At 43.6% G+C, this 20,290-nt stretch overlaps 1 protein-coding gene across 2 annotated transcripts in view; it reads left to right on the plus strand.

Moving 5' to 3' along the window:
• Nucleotides 1-422: 422 nt before the first annotated feature.
• Slamf1 (signaling lymphocytic activation molecule family member 1) overlaps nucleotides 423-20,290 on the plus strand; it is a 31,953-nt gene continuing 12,085 nt past the window's right edge. Inside the window, exons 1-3 of one of the 2 annotated variants that reach the window (XM_010616653.1) lie at nucleotides 423-498; nucleotides 8,232-8,570; nucleotides 10,402-10,699. In XM_010616653.1, the coding sequence (XP_010614955.1) occupies nucleotides 423-498; nucleotides 8,232-8,570; nucleotides 10,402-10,699 (713 nt within the window). The remainder of the gene's footprint in view (nucleotides 499-8,231; nucleotides 8,571-10,401; nucleotides 10,700-20,290) is intronic. The other variant, XM_033766153.1, reaches the window with a different exon arrangement.

A 20,290-nucleotide genomic window follows, 5' to 3' on the forward strand; every position in this document is an offset into this window, starting at 1 on the left:
GAATGACCAAATGTGTGGGGTGATCTGACAAAAACCCCAGCAAGAACTGAGCAGAAAGGCTGAGACTCATTTCCTGAAAACATCTAAGGAAAGAAGGAGGGGAGAGATTTCTGCCCCAAAAGAGGGTTTGGTGGAGGTGACTGCGTTGCCCCTTTCCCGGCTCCCGTGGCCTAAGCGCCTGACTTGTACGCGCTTCTAGAGAAAAGCAAAGTGAATTACGGCCCGAATAGAGATGAGCAATCCTCAAGACACAGGAAGAAAAAGCCCCAGTGAGACAGGAAGCTGCTTCAGGAACCCGCTGGTTCCTGATGTGTGAACAAGACACACAGGCAGCGCTGCTGACACGGAGCTTGCTCCTGCCAGGGCACCTGTGAGTGGGGCTGGGTTCCACCGCAGACCCCTTGTCTTCTCCTCACTGGCTGATGGATCCCAAGGGGCTCCTCTCCCTAAGCCTCCTGCTGTTTCTGTCTGCAGCTTTTCATCTGAGTAACGCAACAGGTGAGTGTTTATCTGTTTTGAATGTCTGAGTCTTGCAATAAGCTGTCAGCACAGCCTAATGAATGAAGGAAAGATGCATGAGTTGGGGGCTGTGGTTTAGCTGTCTCTTCCTTAGGGACTATGTTTCTACTGCCTCTTTCAAAAAGGCAGGAATATTATGAGCTCCTGGGTCCTTGAGTTCCGAGTCCTAGTTTCTGAAGAAACCAGGAGTTCCACACAAAGGCACTTGTTATGTTGGTTGAGTTGTTGCTTGTGCTGTTGGTTTTGTGTGAGCATCCTGGCAGACTCAAGCTACCAGGGTTGAACTGGATGGATGGAGCTCTGGGAGAAGGTTTGTCCTACATTCTGGCCCTGGAAAGGAACCCTCTCACATACAAGTGGAAAAATCTGAAAGCAGTCTAAGGAAACTCAAGGCAACAGCAAGAAAAGAGAATAGAAGTGAAAACCCTAGGGCTTTGACAGAGAAGTGGCAGTGGCGACAGTGTGGTCATTTTGGTGCCTACTTTCTGGGGAAAGATTCCACCATGGGGGAGAAGTTGGGATTTCTGGAGCCCAAGGCTGGTTACAGAATGCAAAATCGGGAGTCTTCAGAGTCAAAGCAGCTCCAGCAGTAGGGGCTGACTGGCAGCGGAGAGATTCTGAAGCTGCGCTTTGCTCCTGTCTTTGTGGCTCTTCTTCCTTCCAAGGCAAGGTGTCGTTCTCTGTTTAGTAGTAGCAGACCCATGAGCAAAGGTATTTGAAACAGACAAAGCCAAACAAGACACGGACCCCGGGATGACTGGGGGAGCAAAGAGAAGCTGGCTCTGGTCATGCATCTTGGGACTTTGGGCAGATGCTGGGAGGCAGTGGAAGCGGCTTTAGGGAAGGGGGGAAATCCTGAAGCCAAGGGTGTTTTAGGCTTGGAGTTTTCAAGATGGCAAATCCATTATGGACTTTTCCAGGAAAAGCCCCGGGATATGCCAGAGACATGGTATCTTCTCATGGCATCTCTCTCTTTCCAGAATCTCAGTTGTAGAGACATTTGCTGAGCCTCTTTCCCTTTGGAATCAGCAGACTTCTGGCCCTTACCTCCTGAGTCTAGGAGTCAGAGGACTGAGCTCAGAGCTCAGAAGAGGGAGCCAGGGAGAGCCTATCCTTGCTTGTTGAACCTCACTTGGAACGCCGCCATTGCCAGTGTAACTTCTTGGTTACTGTAAGGAGTGGTGAGACTGAATTCTGTGCTGGATAATCCTGTCACTGGACTTGCTTGTTGCTGTCAGCTGAGGCCCAGGTGACAGCTGCTCTACATAAGGCTTTGGTGGCCACTTGTTAGTGAGGAGCAGCCCAGCCCCCAGAAGGAAGGTCTACCCAACTGGCAGCCGCTCCCTTCCTTGCAATCCAGCTTCCAAAACATGTTCAAAAATGTTTAGCATTTTTATTTTTAAACACACAATTTCATCCTCTTCTAAGCAAATTTTTATTTTTAGTGCCTATGTTTAAATATGCAATTTCATCCTTCTAATGCAAATTTTCATTTTTACTTTTAAACACGCAATTTCACCCTTCATGAAACCCCAATAAAACCCAGACAGAAATGCTTTGTAAATGGGATACTCAGTCATGGCCTGTTTACCTAACCAAGAAGCTCAATTCTTGTAAAAGGGGTACCCACTCCCCTTTCTTCCTATCTCTACTTACCTCAATTTCCAATTCCCTCTCAGAATTGTAAAACTCAAAAAGCCCACCTGTCCCTTCCCCCAACAAAGTGAATTTCCCATTGCCCCAGTGAGACTTTTTATTCCTCCTTACAAGTCCTCCCCACCCACTTGACACTCAGGAGGTGAGAGGGGAGGGACACGTTCTAGGCTGACTCAACCTTGTGTGCCTGTAGCCTGTTCCATCTCAAGACGTTGATCAAGGCCCTTCCATTTCCCAAAAGGTTTAATTCTGTGGTGTGAGGCCCTCACCTTCCCTGTCCCCAGCATTGGAATGAAAATCAGAACATCAGGGCCATGTGGTTTTACCCATAGATTGACTTTGGACAGTTCCACTCAGTAACAGTCTAGTAAGGACACATGATGCCACTCAAGGCACCTGTGCCAGGGGTAAAGAAGGCAAAGTGAATGGCCACAGAAAATGCTCAGCTTCTGACACATTGTCTGGGAGATGAGATCCCGTCTCTAAATGTTTGTTGAATGAATAATAGTAGTGTGTAGTATGCACATGCTATATACCAGGCACTGTTCTAAGTGCTTTATGTATATCAGTCATTTAATTATTAATAACACACCAACCCTGTGTGTTATTGTTACAATTACAACTTTATAAATAAAAGAGACATGGAGTAGTTTAGTAGTTTTCCTGTGCTGGTGTAGGTTGACCCCAGAAATCTCAGTTTGGGTAGTAGGAGGAATGCTAGAATTAGTATCTAGGTTCCATGCTAAAAATTAGAATATACCACATATAATTGAAGCATATGAGTTGAGCTGCATGGAAAATAATTAAAGTACAGAAAATTTCCAAAAGTGAGAAGCATTGCTGGAATCAGGAGAAAGTACAAGGCATGGGTCAGGGATTTAGCTCAGTGGTTCCACCGCTTGCCTCACAAGAGCCAGGTCCCAAGTTCAATTCCCAGTACCCGCTCGCCCTCTCCCTCCCCCCAAAAAAAAGAAAAAAGGAAAAGAAAGTACAAGGCATGTAAGTAGTATTCTACCTGAAGTTCAGAAAGTGGACAGAAACTTTTTTCATCATATCAGTTTTCATTTAACTTTCGTGAACTCTTTTGCTGGCAGAGTGTCCCATGTACAGAGTGAAGACTAACTTCCCTTGCACATCTCTTGCTGAAAGTGGCCACGAGTTTCTTGTATGCATTTCAGACACTTGAGTGAGGTGGCTTGGATTTTTATGGGACTGGAAGAAGAGTATTTTAGATGGAAGTTCAATGTGTTGCCTGTGCTTGTGGGAAAGGCAACCTAAAACCCAAGGTTCATAGCTAGCTCCTCACCTAACAAGTGGGACAGGAGTCCCGTTATTTCTCCCATACTAAACCTGTTAGGGATGTGATAAAGATAAGGCAGAGTATATTCAGATTGTGGGGAAAGGAAAACTTCAACTCTTTGTAGTCATTCAGCACATTTCATTTTATTCATTTACGTGGGGGGGGGAAAAAAGAATTTCCTGAGCTTCTGCTGTGCCACAGGTGATGAGATGTTGGGAATGCCACAGTGGATAAAACAGGCACCATCCCTACACTTGGGCGTTCTTCATTGAATGGGAGGGCAGGCACTGATCCAATTAAAAATGTGAAAAGTGGCATCAAGGAGTGATGCAAACTATGTCTGCAGTGTGTGTTGGAAAATCTGACCAAAGCTAGGAACCAGGCCAGCCTCCCCTCAGGAGGAGATGTTGGTCTCCCTTGGAGACTGGCAGGCAGCACCTACATTTAGTCTAAGGTGGACAGATTACCCCATGTAGCAGCATTAAGAAATAGGAATGGGTGCTTGACTGATGGATGTGTTAGAAAAACTGTCTTAGACAATTTATCTTTTCTTCCTGCCTTAAATTTACCATAAGAACTGTGGGGCCAATGATTTTTATCTCTTCCCTAACTGAAAAATTACCATAGCATGATGCTGAAGACACATGCGAAATAACAGTGTTAAGCCCTAAAACAGAAAAAGAATTATCATTAGGTAGAATCCCGTCTTGTGAAAGGGTTTGCTAAATCCTACAAATTTCAGACCATCAGCCATGGTTCTAGGTGAATCACTCTTCTTTTGAAGTAGAATTACCCATTTACCCGTGAAGGAAAGTGAGTTGGTGTTAAAAGTTCTAAATGTTTCCTCCCAGACTTTTGGTAAACAGGGTTGACTGAATCACAGACACACTGGAAAACATTCATCAGGGAGTAGGATGTTTCAGGAGCAGGGACTCCACTTGAAGTGTTTTATGAATCACTTTAAAGCCCCACTAGTTTTCCACTTGTGCTTGCGTGGGAATGATCTCAGGTATATCCTCTGGAGCAAGCCGTTCACCAGCACAGGAATTGAATCATCGTCCTTGATGTGGGTAGTGAGGTGTTCAGGGCTCTGCATGGTGACGCTGGGATTACACTGCACACTCGGGTAACCCACTCAGCCTCACCTTCTCATCTGACCCTTCCCTTTTCCTTTTCCCCTCCTATTCTCTTTCATTCATTGTGGTTTTTACTTTTGCTTTTTGGATACTTGCTATTTCATGCTATATCCACTCTCTTCTTCCTACAAACTTCGGGTTTGGGAAGCAGTTGTGGTCTAAATGGTCTTCAGGGTTAGATGAAGGAAGGGGCATGTGGGACTAGAGGGTTATGGTCTTAAAGTGGGAATAATTTCCACTGCTTTTTTTCTCTGTACAAAAATTGATCTTAAAAAAACAGCAGTTTTGTGGTGATTCTAAATTAGTTTTAAATCTCAGATCCCTTTGAGAGATAACGTTTTCAGAAGTGCTCCCAGAAAATGTACATATGCTTATCAACACATCTTTTAGAATTCAAGTTCAGGTAGTTCATTCTTGCATGTAGGGCTTTCAATTTTCTCTTATTCCCTTACAAATAGAAGTTTAGGTTCAGGACTCAAAATCTCTCTCTCTCTCTCTCTCTCTCTCTCTCTCTCTCTGTCTCTCTCTCTCTCTCTCTCTCCCTCCCTCCCTGTTTCATTCCTTCTGTTCTACAACTCAAATATGTAACCACCTAAGAAGTCACATTATCTGGACACTTGGGCATTCCTAAGTATGGCTGGATGAAAGTCCAATGCATATCCCACTGTATCTATGTAAAAACAACAACCCAAAAACTCTGATTAAAAATAACATCCCTCATCTCATCAAGCAAGGGGGTGAGCACTCTATTTTAAGGTTTAATATATTAGTAATAGTCAAAAGAACAAATATCTAATCACCTTTTGCAATTTTCTGTAACAATTATGCATATCAACCACCCTGATTCTGATTTTAGCCTAAGAATGGCCTTTTCTCTTTTCACGATGGCTGATCTCCAGTTAATATTAGTTGGGTGCTTTACAGGACAGTATGGGGATTTTGGAGCATTTTGGTATTGAGAACATTTTGGTCAGCTTGCCCAATTTTCCAACCACATCTTAACCATCATTGACTGTAGTGGGGTCTCTTCTAGGTAGATACATTACTGAAACAGACAGTTCTATTTTACTCTTCTGACTTTCTTATCAACAGAGCAATCTATGCGCCCTCTGAGTCATGGGCTCCTTTTATGAATACTAGCTGATGCTTAAATTCAGTTATATACAAGTTAGGCAAAGCCAAATAAGAGATTGGTCAGGTAATATGGTCTTCAGCATTCATAAATGGAAAAATGTTTATTAAAAACCTCCTAAGCACCAAGCACTGTTGTAAGTCCTGAGGCCAAAATGGTAATTGAGAGAATGTTCTCCTTCTGGAAGGAATTGTAGAAGAAATAAAAATAGAAGTAAAATATGTGCACTATAGTATCAGGCAGTGATGAGAGCAGGAGGGTGCCTTTTAGATACATGGTCAGAGGTCTCTCCATGGAGATAAGTTTTTATCAGAGCCCTAAAATAAAGCAAAGGCATGAGCTATCCAGGCAGACAAGAGAGGAAAGGTTCCAGGGAGGGAAGCTACAGATGTGAACACTCTGAGATAAAAGAATTCTTGGCAAGTTTAACGAAGAGCCCGGTGTAAGAAGGGCTGGGATCAGGTAAGCACAGCACAGAGGGCAGGGAACAGAATTGGAGAGGTACCAGGGAGTAGAAACGCAGTATCTTTGAAGCTGCATCAGTCAAAGACTGTGAACTGTTTGTCGTGAGTGTCAGAAAGGCCTAAAAGCAGGAGAGAGCTGAAATTAGACCCAGTTTCAAAGGATCACCTTGTCCACCCACTGCACAGATGCTGAGAGATGAGCTGGAGGACAATGCAGTGCCCAGGCCCGTGAGATAGGAGTGACGGCGTGGATTGCTCGGACTCAGGCTCATTTTGAAGTTACAGCTAACCGGGGTCTCTGTTGGACTGAATATAGAATATGAGAGAAAGAAAGGAGTCAAAGAGAATTCCAATGTCTTGCCCTGAGAAACGGGGTGAATTGTAATGTTTGCAGAAGTGACTGTGGACTCAAGTATTCATTTGCTAGGTTTGAGATGACTTTTGACCTCCAAATACTGATCCATGTAGGCAGTTGAGAGTACAGAGTAGAGTTTGGCTGGGAGATAAAACTTGAAGTATTGCAGAAATACATCAAACTGTATAGCTGAATGAGAAATTGGATGAGTATAGACGAGGAAGAGAAAAAGTCTGAGAGCTGAGCCCTGAGATATTCCAATATTGAGAGATCTGGAAGAGCAGACGTTTCCCACCAGGGAAACTGAAAAGGGTAAGACAAGAAAGCAGAAAGTCAAGAGAGTGCGGTCTTCCAGGACCAAATGAAGACAGTTTCAAAGAGTGAGTGGTGAACTCTGCCAAGTGGTCTGACACACACGACAAGAATGGAGAAGTGATTTGGTCTTGTGGAGCAGATGGTGACCCTGACCAAAGTGGTTGTAGGAACGAGCAGGGAAGAATGCCTGTTTGGAATGAGTACAGGGTCAGGAAGGAATAAACAGCATAAACATCTAACAAAGGACCTTCCATAAAGGAAAACAGAGAAATGGGGTCGTAGCTAGGTAGGTACCTGGGACTGGGTCAGGGATTTTCAAGGTGAGAGCAATTATGTTTGTATGCTGTACATTGTTGGAAATAGCCCAAAAGACAGCTGATAATGCACGCGGTGGGTCAGTTGCAGGAGCAAACGCTTCAAGTAGTTGAGTGCGTCATGAAGAAAAAGGCCAGCCTGCGATGGGCCATCCATCTGGTTAGGTGGGTTGATCTCGGGCGGTAACAAATAGTTCTTTTTCTTTTTCTTCTAATTTTTTAAACTGAAACAAAAAACACAGAGATCAGTTAAGGAGGGAGAAAGGCAGGTTGTGGGTTTGAGCGGAGAGGAGGTGTTAAATAATCAGCAGTAGGATTCCTTACAGCGGTTTAAAGGTTTTTGGTTTGGATCTTTTGTTGTTATTGATGTTTTTGCTTTTTGCGAAGTGTATGTCTGTGTCTGTGTGTGTTCCTTACTCAGCTCTTTTTGAAAAAGAGAAATAAAATACAATTGCAACTTAAACATTATTGATTTTTGTCCAGGAGTTTTTGGACAGCCAGGTTTCTGGTTCAAACACTGGATTCACCATCTCCCCAGCTCCACATCCCTCACACTTTTCTGTTTTTCTCCTCACCAGATATGATGCTTCTGTAACTGTGCTCCTCTCAGGACATGAGCTCAAAGTCATTTTCAGTTGCTCTCTGTCCTTTGTCCTATATTCCCATGGTGGCAACAGCCATGATAGAGGAATTAATAGACCTAGACTCTAGTCCTGACTCTGCTACTTACCGGTGTGACTTTCGAGAAGTCATTTACCTTATAGGTGCCTTATAGGCCTTACTGTAAATCTGAGTTAAAAGACACTCAGTGTGCTAGTGACAGCTCTTAAGTAATTTTAAGATTTCCACTGGGAAATTTTGAATATTAAGGATATAATAGGGACCCTCATGGTAGTGCTCACAGACCACAAAGTACCTGGCAATCCCAGGGATAGTAACAAGAGGAGAGTGAGAGCCTTAGATTGCTATTCCTGATCCACTGCACGACGTGACTCCCAAGATCATCATCATAAGGGACTCTCTTCTCTTCCCTCCCACAGGTGGAAGCCAGAAGAACTGCCCAGTGTCTGTCCAGCAGCTGGGAAGGAATGTGCTGCTGCCTCTGACAGATGAACAGATAAACAAGAGCATGAACAAAAGCAACCGCATCCTTGTCATGATATCAAAATCACCAGAAGACTCCGTCAAGAGGAAAATAATGTCTCTCAGTCTACGGGAAAGGAGCTCATCAGATTACGTAGAGCGTGGCTATCAGTTTCATCTGGAAAACCTAAGCTTGGGGATCCTAGGAAGCAGGAAGGAGCACGAGGGATGGTACTCTATGAACCTGGAGGAAAACGTACAAATCCACTCATTTTGTGTGCAGCTGAAGCTTTATGGTAATAATGGGAGCTTCCCCACCCCACCCTGGAGAGCCACGATGTTCTCTAGTCAGAATTTAGGCCTCCCTCAGAAGCTATGGATATTCAGGGCCGGGGATTTAGCTCAGCGGTTCGGTGGCCTGCTTTGCAAGTGCAAGGACCTGAGTTCGATCCCCGGTACCAGAAAAAAAAAAAAGAAGCTATGGATATTTAAAATTGGAAGCAACTTGAAGCATCATCAACTCCAAGGAGTTATTTTTTTTCCTCATTGAGTTTATTGGTACTTTTTGAGTATACGGTACAGTTACATTTGTCATTGGGATCTTGTACCTTTACATGGAGAATTTAAACTGTGCTTTATGGAAATTGTTTGAGGGGTTGACATTGTTTCCCCTCCAAATTGCACATTTAGCTGATTAGCATTAGCTGACCTTACCTCTTTCCGAAAGAAGGGGCACAGCTACGTGTGGGCTGGAGGGCCTCAAGCACCAGCAGTCTTGGTTTGCAAATAAGATTTTATTTGGGAAAAATAAAGGGTTTCCTGATTTTTTAAATGTTTGAATACCACTGATCAAACCCAATCTCTTTTATAGATGAGGACACTGAAATTCAGAGAGAGGTGGTTTGCACATGCTTACACAGGTCTGTGTAGGAGACTCACTATACTAGGGGTTCTGGGTCAAGAGAGCTGAAATTCCACCTACACATTACTCGCCAAGCCCTGAAGCCTGGCCTCAGATCCCTCCTACGTAGTGGAAGAAGAGCTCTTTTTCTCACTTAAAGGAAGCTTCCAGTTACAAAGTACTTTAACTAGAACCTAGGTACACCTGGACCCAAGAAAAGGGTTTTTTGGAAGCTCTTTAACTGCTGGCCCATCTTGAGTGCCCCAAAAGTTTGTTTCTCCAGGGCCTAGAGGTTCACCTGAATTTCCAGGAATCCTCACCCACATGGGGCTTTCCTGCTTCTTCAAAGTAACTTCCTCATCTCTGAGGACAGGACAGGGAGCCCCACCTACATTTCTTTGAAATCCTCCTGTATCTAGAGGAGGGACAGCAATGCCTTCCCTTGCCCCAGCATTCTCTTTTGTGCAAAAAGGGTGTGCAGAATTCCCACAGCCCTCTATCAGGTCACTGCAAGAGTGATCCAGGAGCAAAGTTTCCTTGAGCATGGAAGCTACATATTTTGCAAAGCGATGTGCAGGTCATATATTCTGTCTTTTTGTGCTTATAAAATGTGATCTGTGCAAGCATGGCTTTCTTTTCAAGTCAAAGCAAGACGGTGGAATTTGGAGTAAGGCAGACTGACATCCTCCACTCACCTTTGCCATTTAGAAGCTGTGTGATATTACGTAAGACTTCCTGTTTCTCCAGGACTCAGTTTCCTCATCCATAAAATGGGAATGATTATCACTACAGTTATAACTCTCAGGGGTTAAAGAAGAGAATGGACATAAAGCTCCAGTACTGTGCTTGTCCTATACTAGTTGTAAATACACAAGACTTTCCCCTTGCCTATTTCATGGTGTGAGAGTTGGGTAGATTGACAGAGCCTCTGGCTATGACTGAGAACCTCTCCCTACCTTAGATACACAAAAACACTCCCCGCATCTCACATCTCATTGGCAGAGGGGGAGTACAAGCAAATCCATCTTCCCTGTTCTACCTCCGTGTAGTCCTGGAAAGGAGACAGTGGGAGTGAACGATGTTGTGACACAAGAATTCCCCGCAGAGATAACTCACGCTGAAGCCCCTCGGGAAAGAAGGCTGTGTAGTTTTGACATAAAGGTCAGTGAGAATTCCAGAGGGGTTCATTTCAGTGATGGCTCCCTCCCTCCTCTTCCTCCTGACAGAGCAGGTCTCCACTCCAGAAATTCAAGTGCTAAACAGGACCCAGGAGAGCCACAATGGGACCTGCAGCTTGACGATAGCCTGCACGGTGCAGCAGGGGGACCACGTGGCTTACAACTGGAGCGAGGAGGGGGGCACCCACCTGCCCAGCCCAGCCAACAGCTCCCACCTGCTCTTCCTCACCCTTGGCCCCCAGCATGCTGACAATTTCTACATCTGCACTGCGAGCAACCCTGTCAGCAGCCGCTCCCAGGCCTTCAATCTGTGGAGCAGGTGCAGTTCGGATCCCGCAGCAGGTGAGTGCCCTGGTGGCAGCTAGGTTGCTGCACAGAGAGGTTGATGGCTCCGTCCCTAACTAGGCCAGTTGCTCTGCTTCCTCAGCCAAAGCCTTTGCCCTGACAGTGCTTTAGATTTTCTTTGTGGTTTGCAAAAGCCCTTCATGTGCTCCGGGAGCTCACTGTCATGCTGGTCATGGCAGAATTATTATGCTTAATTCCCTGGTGAGGAAACCAAAAGGAAAAGATGAACCCAGAACTCCCATCTCCAAGGTGTGGCCCTTCCTCTCCTCCTCCCACCTTGGATCTGGACTGAAGGGATGGCTGGGTGAGAGATGCAGGAAGCGGGTCCTAACTCCCACGGGTGGGGCCGTTCTACGCCATCAATCAGTGTTTATTGATCACCTGTGCTGTAGGAAATTGGGAGGCTCGAACTCTGGACCTTGCACTTGTGAGGCAGGCAGCAGAACCACTGAGCTGAACCCCTGGCCCTCCATCTCTGCTCTTTAAACACGCACTCAATATTGAAAGCTAAGAATGAGAGACTGTGTTTTATGGCATGAAGAATAAATCTCATAGCAGGTCAGAGGGCCAGGGGAGTCAAAGAGAGGAGAGACTAAGATCCGGCCTGAAAGTTGGAGAAGAATGGTAAACTGTATAGCACTTTATTACTGGCAAAGTGCTCTTAACCGTATAATCTCTTTTGATTCTCACAATAACCTTGCCGGGTGTTATCATCAGCCTCTCTTGACACATGAAGGATTTGAAGGTCATGGCGCATAAGTACCTTTCTCGAGTTCCTTCATCTTTTAAATAGTGGTGTCGGCGCCTACACCTAGGTCTTTTGAGTACATTTTTGTCTTTTGCTAGTAATAAGTTATTCTCACTCTATTGGAAGACAGCATGATTAAATAAGCCCATCTAAGCACTCAGGAACAAGGTAAAACATTGCCTCCTTTTCAGCAAAGGTCCTGTGTCCCTGGCCAACGTGCTGTCCCTGCAAGTCATTGCTTGTGCCCTGACAGTTCCTTCTCTGCATCACTGGGCAGGGAATGAATCATACTAGACTTGGTGTCTGTAAGAAAGCTTTTCCTGGATAGCCAGCGATGAAGAAAGGGGGATTCTAGCTAGGGTAGGCCCTCAGCATTACCGCTCCTGTGCCAGAGGCTTCCCTGAAATATTCACAGATGGACTCCTGGGGAAATAACCCACGCCACTATTCAGTATGCACTGAGGCACTGAGAGGTCATTGGTGAACCAAATGCAACAGCCTCTCCCAGCCATTTCCTGGCAAGAGTCAGCCATCCACCCGCCTACTCCATGTTTCTGGCTGCTTGCCCACCTTGCACGTAAACCTCAGTCAGAGGCCATCCTCCCATCCACATCTCTCTCCCTGCCCACAGCTATTCAGACCACACTGCAAGACCAAGAAAATAGTGCTGTACAGTGGGAACTTTACAGAATGTAAAGAGAAAGCCTAGATCCAGTGTTGCCCTTCCTACTCACAAGGGTAAATCATTCCACCTTTCTGAGACCTACATTCTTCATCTATGAATAATAATGGCTAGCAGGTCTTAAATATTTACTGTGTGCCAGTTATTTGGCCTCTCATTCAGTCCTCATCACAACCAAAGAATGTGATATGATTACTATCTGCATTTTACAGAGAGGAAATAAAACTATAAAACGGGCAAATGAGATCACACACAGAACGAGGTGTGGAGCTGGAATGTCTGAATCTTCATAGTTATTCGTGGAAGAAAGAATACATTTAAGATGCCTTATAGTAGCTGAGAGTGAAAGCACGTGTCTGTAGTCCCAGCTATTTGGGAGACTGAGGCAAGAGGATCACTCGAGCCCATAAGTGCAAGACCAACCTGGGTAACAGAGTGAGACCTCATCTCAAAAAAAGAAAAAAAAAAAAAGGTCCACCCCGTGTGATGGCTCATGGCTGTAATCCCAACACTAGGGAGTCAGAGGCAGGGGGATTGCTGCAAATTCAAGGCCAGCCTGAGCTACATAATGAGTTGAGGGCCAGCCTGAACTATAAAGTGAGACCCTGTTAAAAAAAAAAAGCCTTATAAATCACAGAAATGGTAGTTTTATCCCGCTTTTCATATTCTCTTCTTTTTTCCCTTCCTTCCCTCCTTTTTTTTTGAGACAGGATCTCACTATATAGTCCAAGCCGGCCTAAAACTGCAGTCCTTCTGCCTTGTTTTAACTTGTAAAGCCCCAACATCCAGACCTGATCTCCATCCCATTCTAAGGACTTCAACATGTGAATTTTAAGGCAACACAGTTGAACTCATAAGATAAATAGAAATCTCCCACCTCCACAGATGGGGGATCATCCCACATCCAAACCAGACCACACAGCTGGTTCGTAACATGCCCTTCTTACTACACCAAGCTAACTAAACACTTTTATTAACACATCGATCTGTGTTTGCAAATTAACACTACTGTAAAAAAACTATGCTCAGCTGGGGATTTAGCTCAGCGGTTTGCGAGCGCAAGGACTGGAGTTCGATCCCCGGTACCAAAAACTACGCTCAGTTAGAAAAAATATCCATTGGGGGGTCTACTGTGTTCCAACGTTATGCTAGGTGTTGAAGATACAAAGATTAAAAAGAAAAGAAGAGCCTTGTCTTTAAGGAAGGAGATAGTTCTACTAATAAATAATTGTCCTAGATTGCATTCTGTGATAGGGGCAGACAGAAGGATGTGCAAAATAACAAAGGGCAAGGAATGACAGAGCCTCACAGAGGATTTCAACTGGGTTTTGGAGGATAAATAGAAATTGCCCAAGCTGACAAAAGATTAGTCGAGAGCTGGCTCTTATTCTGTATTATCCCATAGGTGATAGAAACTAATAGAGATTTAGGCAGGAAAATAGCACCACCAGTTCTGCACTTTGAAGAGAAAACTCAGTGGTCTAGTGAACAGACCTGGGGAGGGAAGAGAAGAAAGAGAAATTGGTCAAGGAGGAGCCTCGCTGAGGCCTGGGCCAACGCAGTGACTATTAGCTTTAACAAAGACTTTTTTTCACCCTGTATACAAAGGGAAATCCCAGCTTTGAGATGAAATGGCAGAGTCTGAGAGTTTATTAGAGGTCGCCATCTAAGAACTCAGAGCAGTGATTTTAAGACATTTCTGACTTTCATTAATAAAGAACGCAAAGTTGTTAATGGTGCAATGAGACCAGTTAAACTGACCCGTGAAACAAGTTACTTGTACTTTGGGGGAAATTATTTTAAATGATATTTTTCCAGACTCTCCGTCATACATTCATCTTTGTTTCTTATTCCTATGGCTATGATATTGTTTTAATGTCTATCACAATAAAGCATCTTAATTGCAAAGTCTAAATTGTTAGGTGCTATAAAATCCTGTCACAGTCATGTGAAGTGTGTTGGTGTGGACAGTGTATGATTTGTTGCTGTTCTTAATGACCATGTTTTGCAATATAGTCATGTCTGTGCTAGGATGGTTGATGGAATCCCTTAAATAATTTAACTAAAAAGGAAAGTCCCTGAAGCTCACCTTGAAAGGGAGCCCCTTTTCAGAAGATTAGCAAAAAGCTGTCTGAGTAAGTCTGAGTTAGCTCAGTGAACAAAAGGGCTGACCCTTGCCAATGAGCACCAGAGAGTACCCTTTTACTAATGAAGACATTCCCTACAACAAGGACCTCCTGTGTCCCCTAGATGTTCCATTCCAAGGGCCCAGTCCCTCTCCATGACCTTCCCAATCCAGCAAGCCTGATGATAAAGGTGGACAGAAGGAACCTAGGTACTTCTCATGGGCTAAAGCTTGGCTACCTGGCCACACTTGCTACAGAGGAAGCTGAGAAGTGTAGTCCTTAGCTGAGTAGCTGTATAGCTGGACAAAACTTGTATTACTGTGAAAATAAAAATAGAATAAATGGTCCTAGGAGCCTCAATACAATCTGGGTGGATAGGCAGGTGGAAAGGGATTATTCCGGAAGCTGTGAATTCTCTTCTTTAATTGTATTTTGAGACAGTATCTCACTAAGTTGCTCAGGCTACCCTCAAACTTGTGATTCTCCTGCCTCAGCCTCCTAAGTAGCTGGGGTTATAGGTGTGAGCCACCAACTCAGATGGAAATGACGGATTCTATAAAATGTTTACCTGGATGGTCTTGGTCCTTAAATTATTATGTAGTTTGTAAGCATTCTTTCTCCACCCCCAATTCTGAGTGGAAACTTCCACCAATAAGATGGTATCTCTTGAAGATAGTTGGCTTCTTCAAGGAGACATGCTCCATACCTGCAGCCTTGCTGACAGAACCACATGAAAGGCAGGAAAGAGATCCGGTTCTCTCAGACCGTTACAAGTTACATGAGCATCTTGATATCTCCTGGGGTGAACTACATTTGTCTCTCAGATTTTTGTTTGTTTTCTTCTTTATCTTCCTGAAAAATATGATTTGAAGACTTGAGAGATGCTTTTGTGTTTCTGGGACAAGAGACTTTCAGAGACAAAAAGAGGTGGGGGTAGAAGCCTCAGGGCATTTTTTTGGTGGTGTGGCTACACACAAGGTTATCTGGTTTAAACCACAACCAAAAGAGAAGAGGACCATAGTGTGGAGAAATACTCTCCATAAAGGTCACAGGAGTTCTCAGTCAGCCTGCTCAGCTGTCTCTAAGAGACTCCAAGGGGGAAAGTACCAAACGTCTGGTTCAAGAAAGTTCTTGTAGCATTCCTTTGTGAGCAAAAGGGTTTGTGGACTCAAGGACAACTTTTGTCTCATTTCTGAGCATCACCATCCTTAAAGGCCTCATTACATGACTGAGCAAAATGAGGGCAAGCTAGAGTATCTGGCTTGAAAAGGAGAACACAGGTGACTTGTTGAGGACACAAGCACAGATTTTCCTCACAGTGCCATTTGGTTATAAAGCATCTGACAAGTAGGCCATCATACCTTCCCTTCGACTCCTGCTTTGAGGCATTCAGAAGGTGACCCTGCATTCTTTCTGAGTCTTTCTTATATTTAGTTCTCTGATCACTCTTAACAAAAGTTTACACTTGTCTCCTCAAATCATTCCTATAGACTTATATTTAATTTAATTTAAGCTTATCAACAGTATATGAAATGTCCCTTTGTTATATTTTGTGTCAGGTGGAATGGGGTGGCAAATAAAGAACAAGGTGCTGAGATGATTTTAGGGAACTGCAGTCAAGTAGGACTTCTATACATTACTAGATGGAAAATATTATCACTGGAAAAAATCACTACTAGAATTCCTCTTTGGAAACAGTGTTCGTTTAGGACAGCTTGTACTATCATAAATGCTAGAAGGCTGAATGAGATCAATGTGTGCATAAGATGGTTCTGTATGAAAATGAGGTGAAATCCTGCTTACACAAACACAGGAAAAGAAAGAGCAGATCCGAGCCTGTCAGATTACAAAGTCTGGATTACAATGGAATCTGTACCTAATGACCCTTAAATCTTCCGTGGAGGCTTTAAACCACAGAATCCTTGTTGTGAAGTGTCTTGTTTGTCTTTTGTGGAAATTGGTGAGGAAACAAGCTTACACCCAAGAGAGCACAGAGCAGAACAAGCAAAGATACAGGAGCAAAGACTTAGTGGACCACCAGGAAATTATTCCCAGAAATTACAGAACTCATGGGAAGCTGGACCCTCACAAACTAGAAAAGCAGCATTTTGTCCATGCTTATTTGAGTTCCTAAAGGCACAGAGTTCCTATATAAATATCATAATCATAGGAAGCACCAAATGGGTGCACCAAATGGCCAAATGTGGAACTGCTTGGGCCTCCTCTGCAGATAAGGAAACTAAGCCAAGGACAGGATGGGACTGAAGCATCTCTGGGCATCAATGCAGAGTCATTCAGACTTGAGATAAAAACCATTTGCTTGTCCTTCCAATCAATTAACAAGGATTCACCGGGGCTCCATAATGTACCAAGTATTGAAAGAGCTGCAAGAAAAGTACTGTGTAAGAGATGGTCTCTGGCTCCCAAGACCAGGAGCCTCAGCCTCTGATAATAATGACTCACAGTTAGCTGGAAAATGGAGGCTAATGGGCCACATGATGGATTCCAGACATTGCTCTGGGCATTTTCCATACATAATTACATCGCTCAGTTGCAGAGCACTTGCCTGGCATATGCAGGGCCCTGGGTTTGATCCCCAGCACTGGAAAAAAGTAAAGTGAATATTTTTATGCTCATTTTACAAATAAAGAAACCAGGCCCCATTGAGTAGAACCTCTAGGAGGCAGAGAGTCATGAAAGGACATATCCAGAATGTGACTCCTTCTGTCCTACTCCAAATACCTTCACTGGAAATGGTCTCTGTGGCTGAGATAAAGTTGCCAAAACATAGGTTCTAAGATATATAACATAAACCACTGACATTGCAGGAGGCCACGAGACAGGGGAGAATGGGAGCTTCAGTGGTGAGGAAAAGCTGTGGTGACACAGAGGAAGTAAGAGTGATCTGAGCACCAAGCCTACTATGCATGGTGGACAGATGAAGGAGCACTGAGGAGTGGTACAGGGTGGAACACAGGGCCAGGAATGGGCACCTGTAGAACGGAGGAAAGTGAAGAGTTGGATTGCCCATCTAGGGGACTTTAGACTCAAGAGGCCTTGCAGGCCTCCTAGTGGGGACCCCAGCTCCAGAGACCAAATCACAAACTACAATATCTGCAGTTCTCATCCACCCAGCTCTGCCACCATTTTTTCTGGGACTCTAGGTACATTTGTCTTAGTCTGTTTCCTGAAGATAAAATTAGTGGGTTGGGTGAAATAAGCACTGTAGTTTCTTCAAGGTTTTTTTTTTTTAAGACTTAGGTTGTGTAATTTAAATTTCCCAGTACACTCATACTGATATCCAATGATCAGGAGAAAACTTCAAGCTTGTGAAATACCTTAAAAGGTTATGCCCAGATTGTCTCTGATCTGACGAGCCTAGCAGAAGATGGTCATTTATGTCACAGGACAAGGGTAGCAGACTGATATTATCCTCCCAGTCTCTTTCTTTTCCAAGGTCTTGGGAGGATGAGACCAAGGCTGGTGTTGTCATGTCCTCCAGCCTCAGTTATGTTGCTTTCTTTACATGAGCTGGTGAGTGGTAGTGCTACCAGAAGCAGACACCAGGGGAGAGGAGAAAGGCTGGCGTGGGTTGGGGACTTTCATGACACAGTTTTATCATCTGTTATTTCCCAATTTTATTTGTTGGTCTTATTTTAAATCTCAAATGAAATTTAGGAAAAAATATTACCTTTTAAAATGATAAAAATGGTCAAGATGTCTGTTCACAAGTTAACTCTTAATTTAGAATTCACAAAATGCACGTGATAGAAGAAGAAAGAGAAAATAGTCTCAAAAGAGTAAGAGCTACTCTAACAACTTGTTGGATCAGCTCCTAGACTGCTGTCTCTGGTGTAGACATGGAAACCCTGGACCAATCATAATCTATCACACACGCACACGCACACACACACACACACACACACACACACACACCCCACACCCGCGTTATCTGCCATTCAGAGTAGACCAATTCACAGGGCACCCCCAGCCACAGCGGGGATTCCATCTCTCATGCTTTATACAAAGTCAGGAATCTTTTTAGAATTGTCTGCCCACCCCTAACTTTTTTATCAAGACCATGTAACTATTGAAGTTGATGTCTGCCAGGTTTCAATCGTGCTCCGTTTGGGGAAGAGACTCTATAATCAAAGGATTCACAAAGTTAGTTAACTGAGATTCTTTGGGATGACTTGATGCATGGAAAGTCTAGGAAAAAGGCGAATCTTTTCAAATCCAGAAGGAAACAATAGGCTGGAGGCCCACTTGGATCTTTTGCAGTGAGAATTCAGTCTGTATTTTAGTCGGTTTTATAAGCATCTTGTGTCTGCAGTTGTATTATTCCTTTGTTACCTACCCATTCTTTCCTTACAATTTTCCCCCAACAAATCCCTTACAGATTTAACAATAAGCAGACTTATTCCCCAGTCATCCCTATAAGTTACCCTTATACATTAATTAATACCTGTTCGGAAGCACAGTGCCATTAATTAGACCCCTAGTGCTTTAGTTGACCCCCACTGTGTATCACGCTAATGTAACTCTCTCCAAGCTCATGAGTCTCTTGGCCTTCCCAAGAAGTCCATCTTTAGAACTCAGCCATGTTTCTACTCCTGGAGCAAGCTCTAACTTGTGAGATTCTCCATGCCTTCTTCCTTATCCATAAAATAGGAGTGATGTGAGCACCTACAACAGTGTGAGAGATGGCATATGTAGGGCTGGTGATGTAGGTGGTAAAATAATTCACCAAGGCAAGAATAAGAGTAAAGATAGGAGTTTGTTCAGGCCAGAGTATACTGTCAAGAGGGAAAATGGACAAGTTTCTCAGAGTGGAATCTCATAGTCCAGGTGAGGCATGGAAAGAGTTTTGATGGCAAATGTAATAGCTCAAGAACATCTTTCTCTGGATCACCTTGTGCCTTGTAGATCTTCCAGGAGCACCTGTATTGTATCTAAAGTTTTGTTTAAAGTTGCAATTTGAAAAGACCATTTCCTCTATCTCACAGAAGGCCTTTTTAGCTTTAGATAAGAAGATCTATATATGTGAACTTTTCAAGAGATGGGTCAGGGCTCATTGGGAGGGACGAATGGGTTTGACATCAAAGATTTGGTTTTATCCTGTGTAGTTTTGGTTAGTTTACTATATTGTCTCTGTAGGAGCTGGGCAGGATGGCTTCAACTAAGGAGTTCTGTTGCTGAGTGTTTTAACCTTTGTTGCGAATGGCCAACTCACAGGATTACTGTGAGCATTAAATACATCAGTACACAAGACGCACTAACACAAACATCTGGCCTACTGTAAGCATTCAATCATTGCCTACTATTATCTTACTGAATTACATGTCTCATTTCCTGGGGCAAGAGATCTTTTTCACTATATTCCAAAATGGCGCTCCTAGTTCAAAGGGATTTGGCAAACTGGCTGCTGGAGAGAAAGCTATAAAATCTGGTGTTCTGATTTTAAGCCTGGGTGAGCCTAATTTTAAATATGATAATGATTGAGAGGAAAAGCTACAAGCTTTTCTTGCAGTTCAGGTCTGATGGGTTCAACATAGTTATTTGCATGGAAGAATAATAATAGCCCTATGTGTTTATTTTTAAAAAGAAGAGCCAATATCTTCCTCCTTTTGTTGCATGAGAATGTTGTGGGGGAATTTATTTGTTTAAAAAAGAACAGCAGATTTCTTCTGCTTAGAGTCTCTTGAGAATGGTGTGGGATGATGGCAAGAGTATGTGGAAGCTTTATGTGTTTTTTTTTTTTTTACCCAAAATGAATACAGGACATATTAGAAATTTAAGCAGAGAAGTAGGACAGAGATGTTGACATAGAAGAGGCAAAAAAAGTAATAATGATGATCATTTCAGACATGCGGTAGTTGATGTGAAAATAAAGCATTTTAATAGAACAATGTTTAGGAATATTGGAATCTGAAAGCCAATTGCAGTGAGTGCAGATGGGGATGAGAAAACAGGTTTGGAAGTCTTCAGTGGTCTCAAGTTGATCTCCAAACCCATGCAGGTGAATGTCTCCCTGCG

The sequence above is a fragment of the Fukomys damarensis genome, unplaced genomic scaffold, assembly GCF_012274545.1.
Source record: "Fukomys damarensis isolate Sample0158 unplaced genomic scaffold, DMR_v1.0_HiC HiC_scaffold_19, whole genome shotgun sequence".
NCBI classification, from domain to species: Eukaryota; Metazoa; Chordata; class Mammalia; order Rodentia; family Bathyergidae; genus Fukomys; species Fukomys damarensis.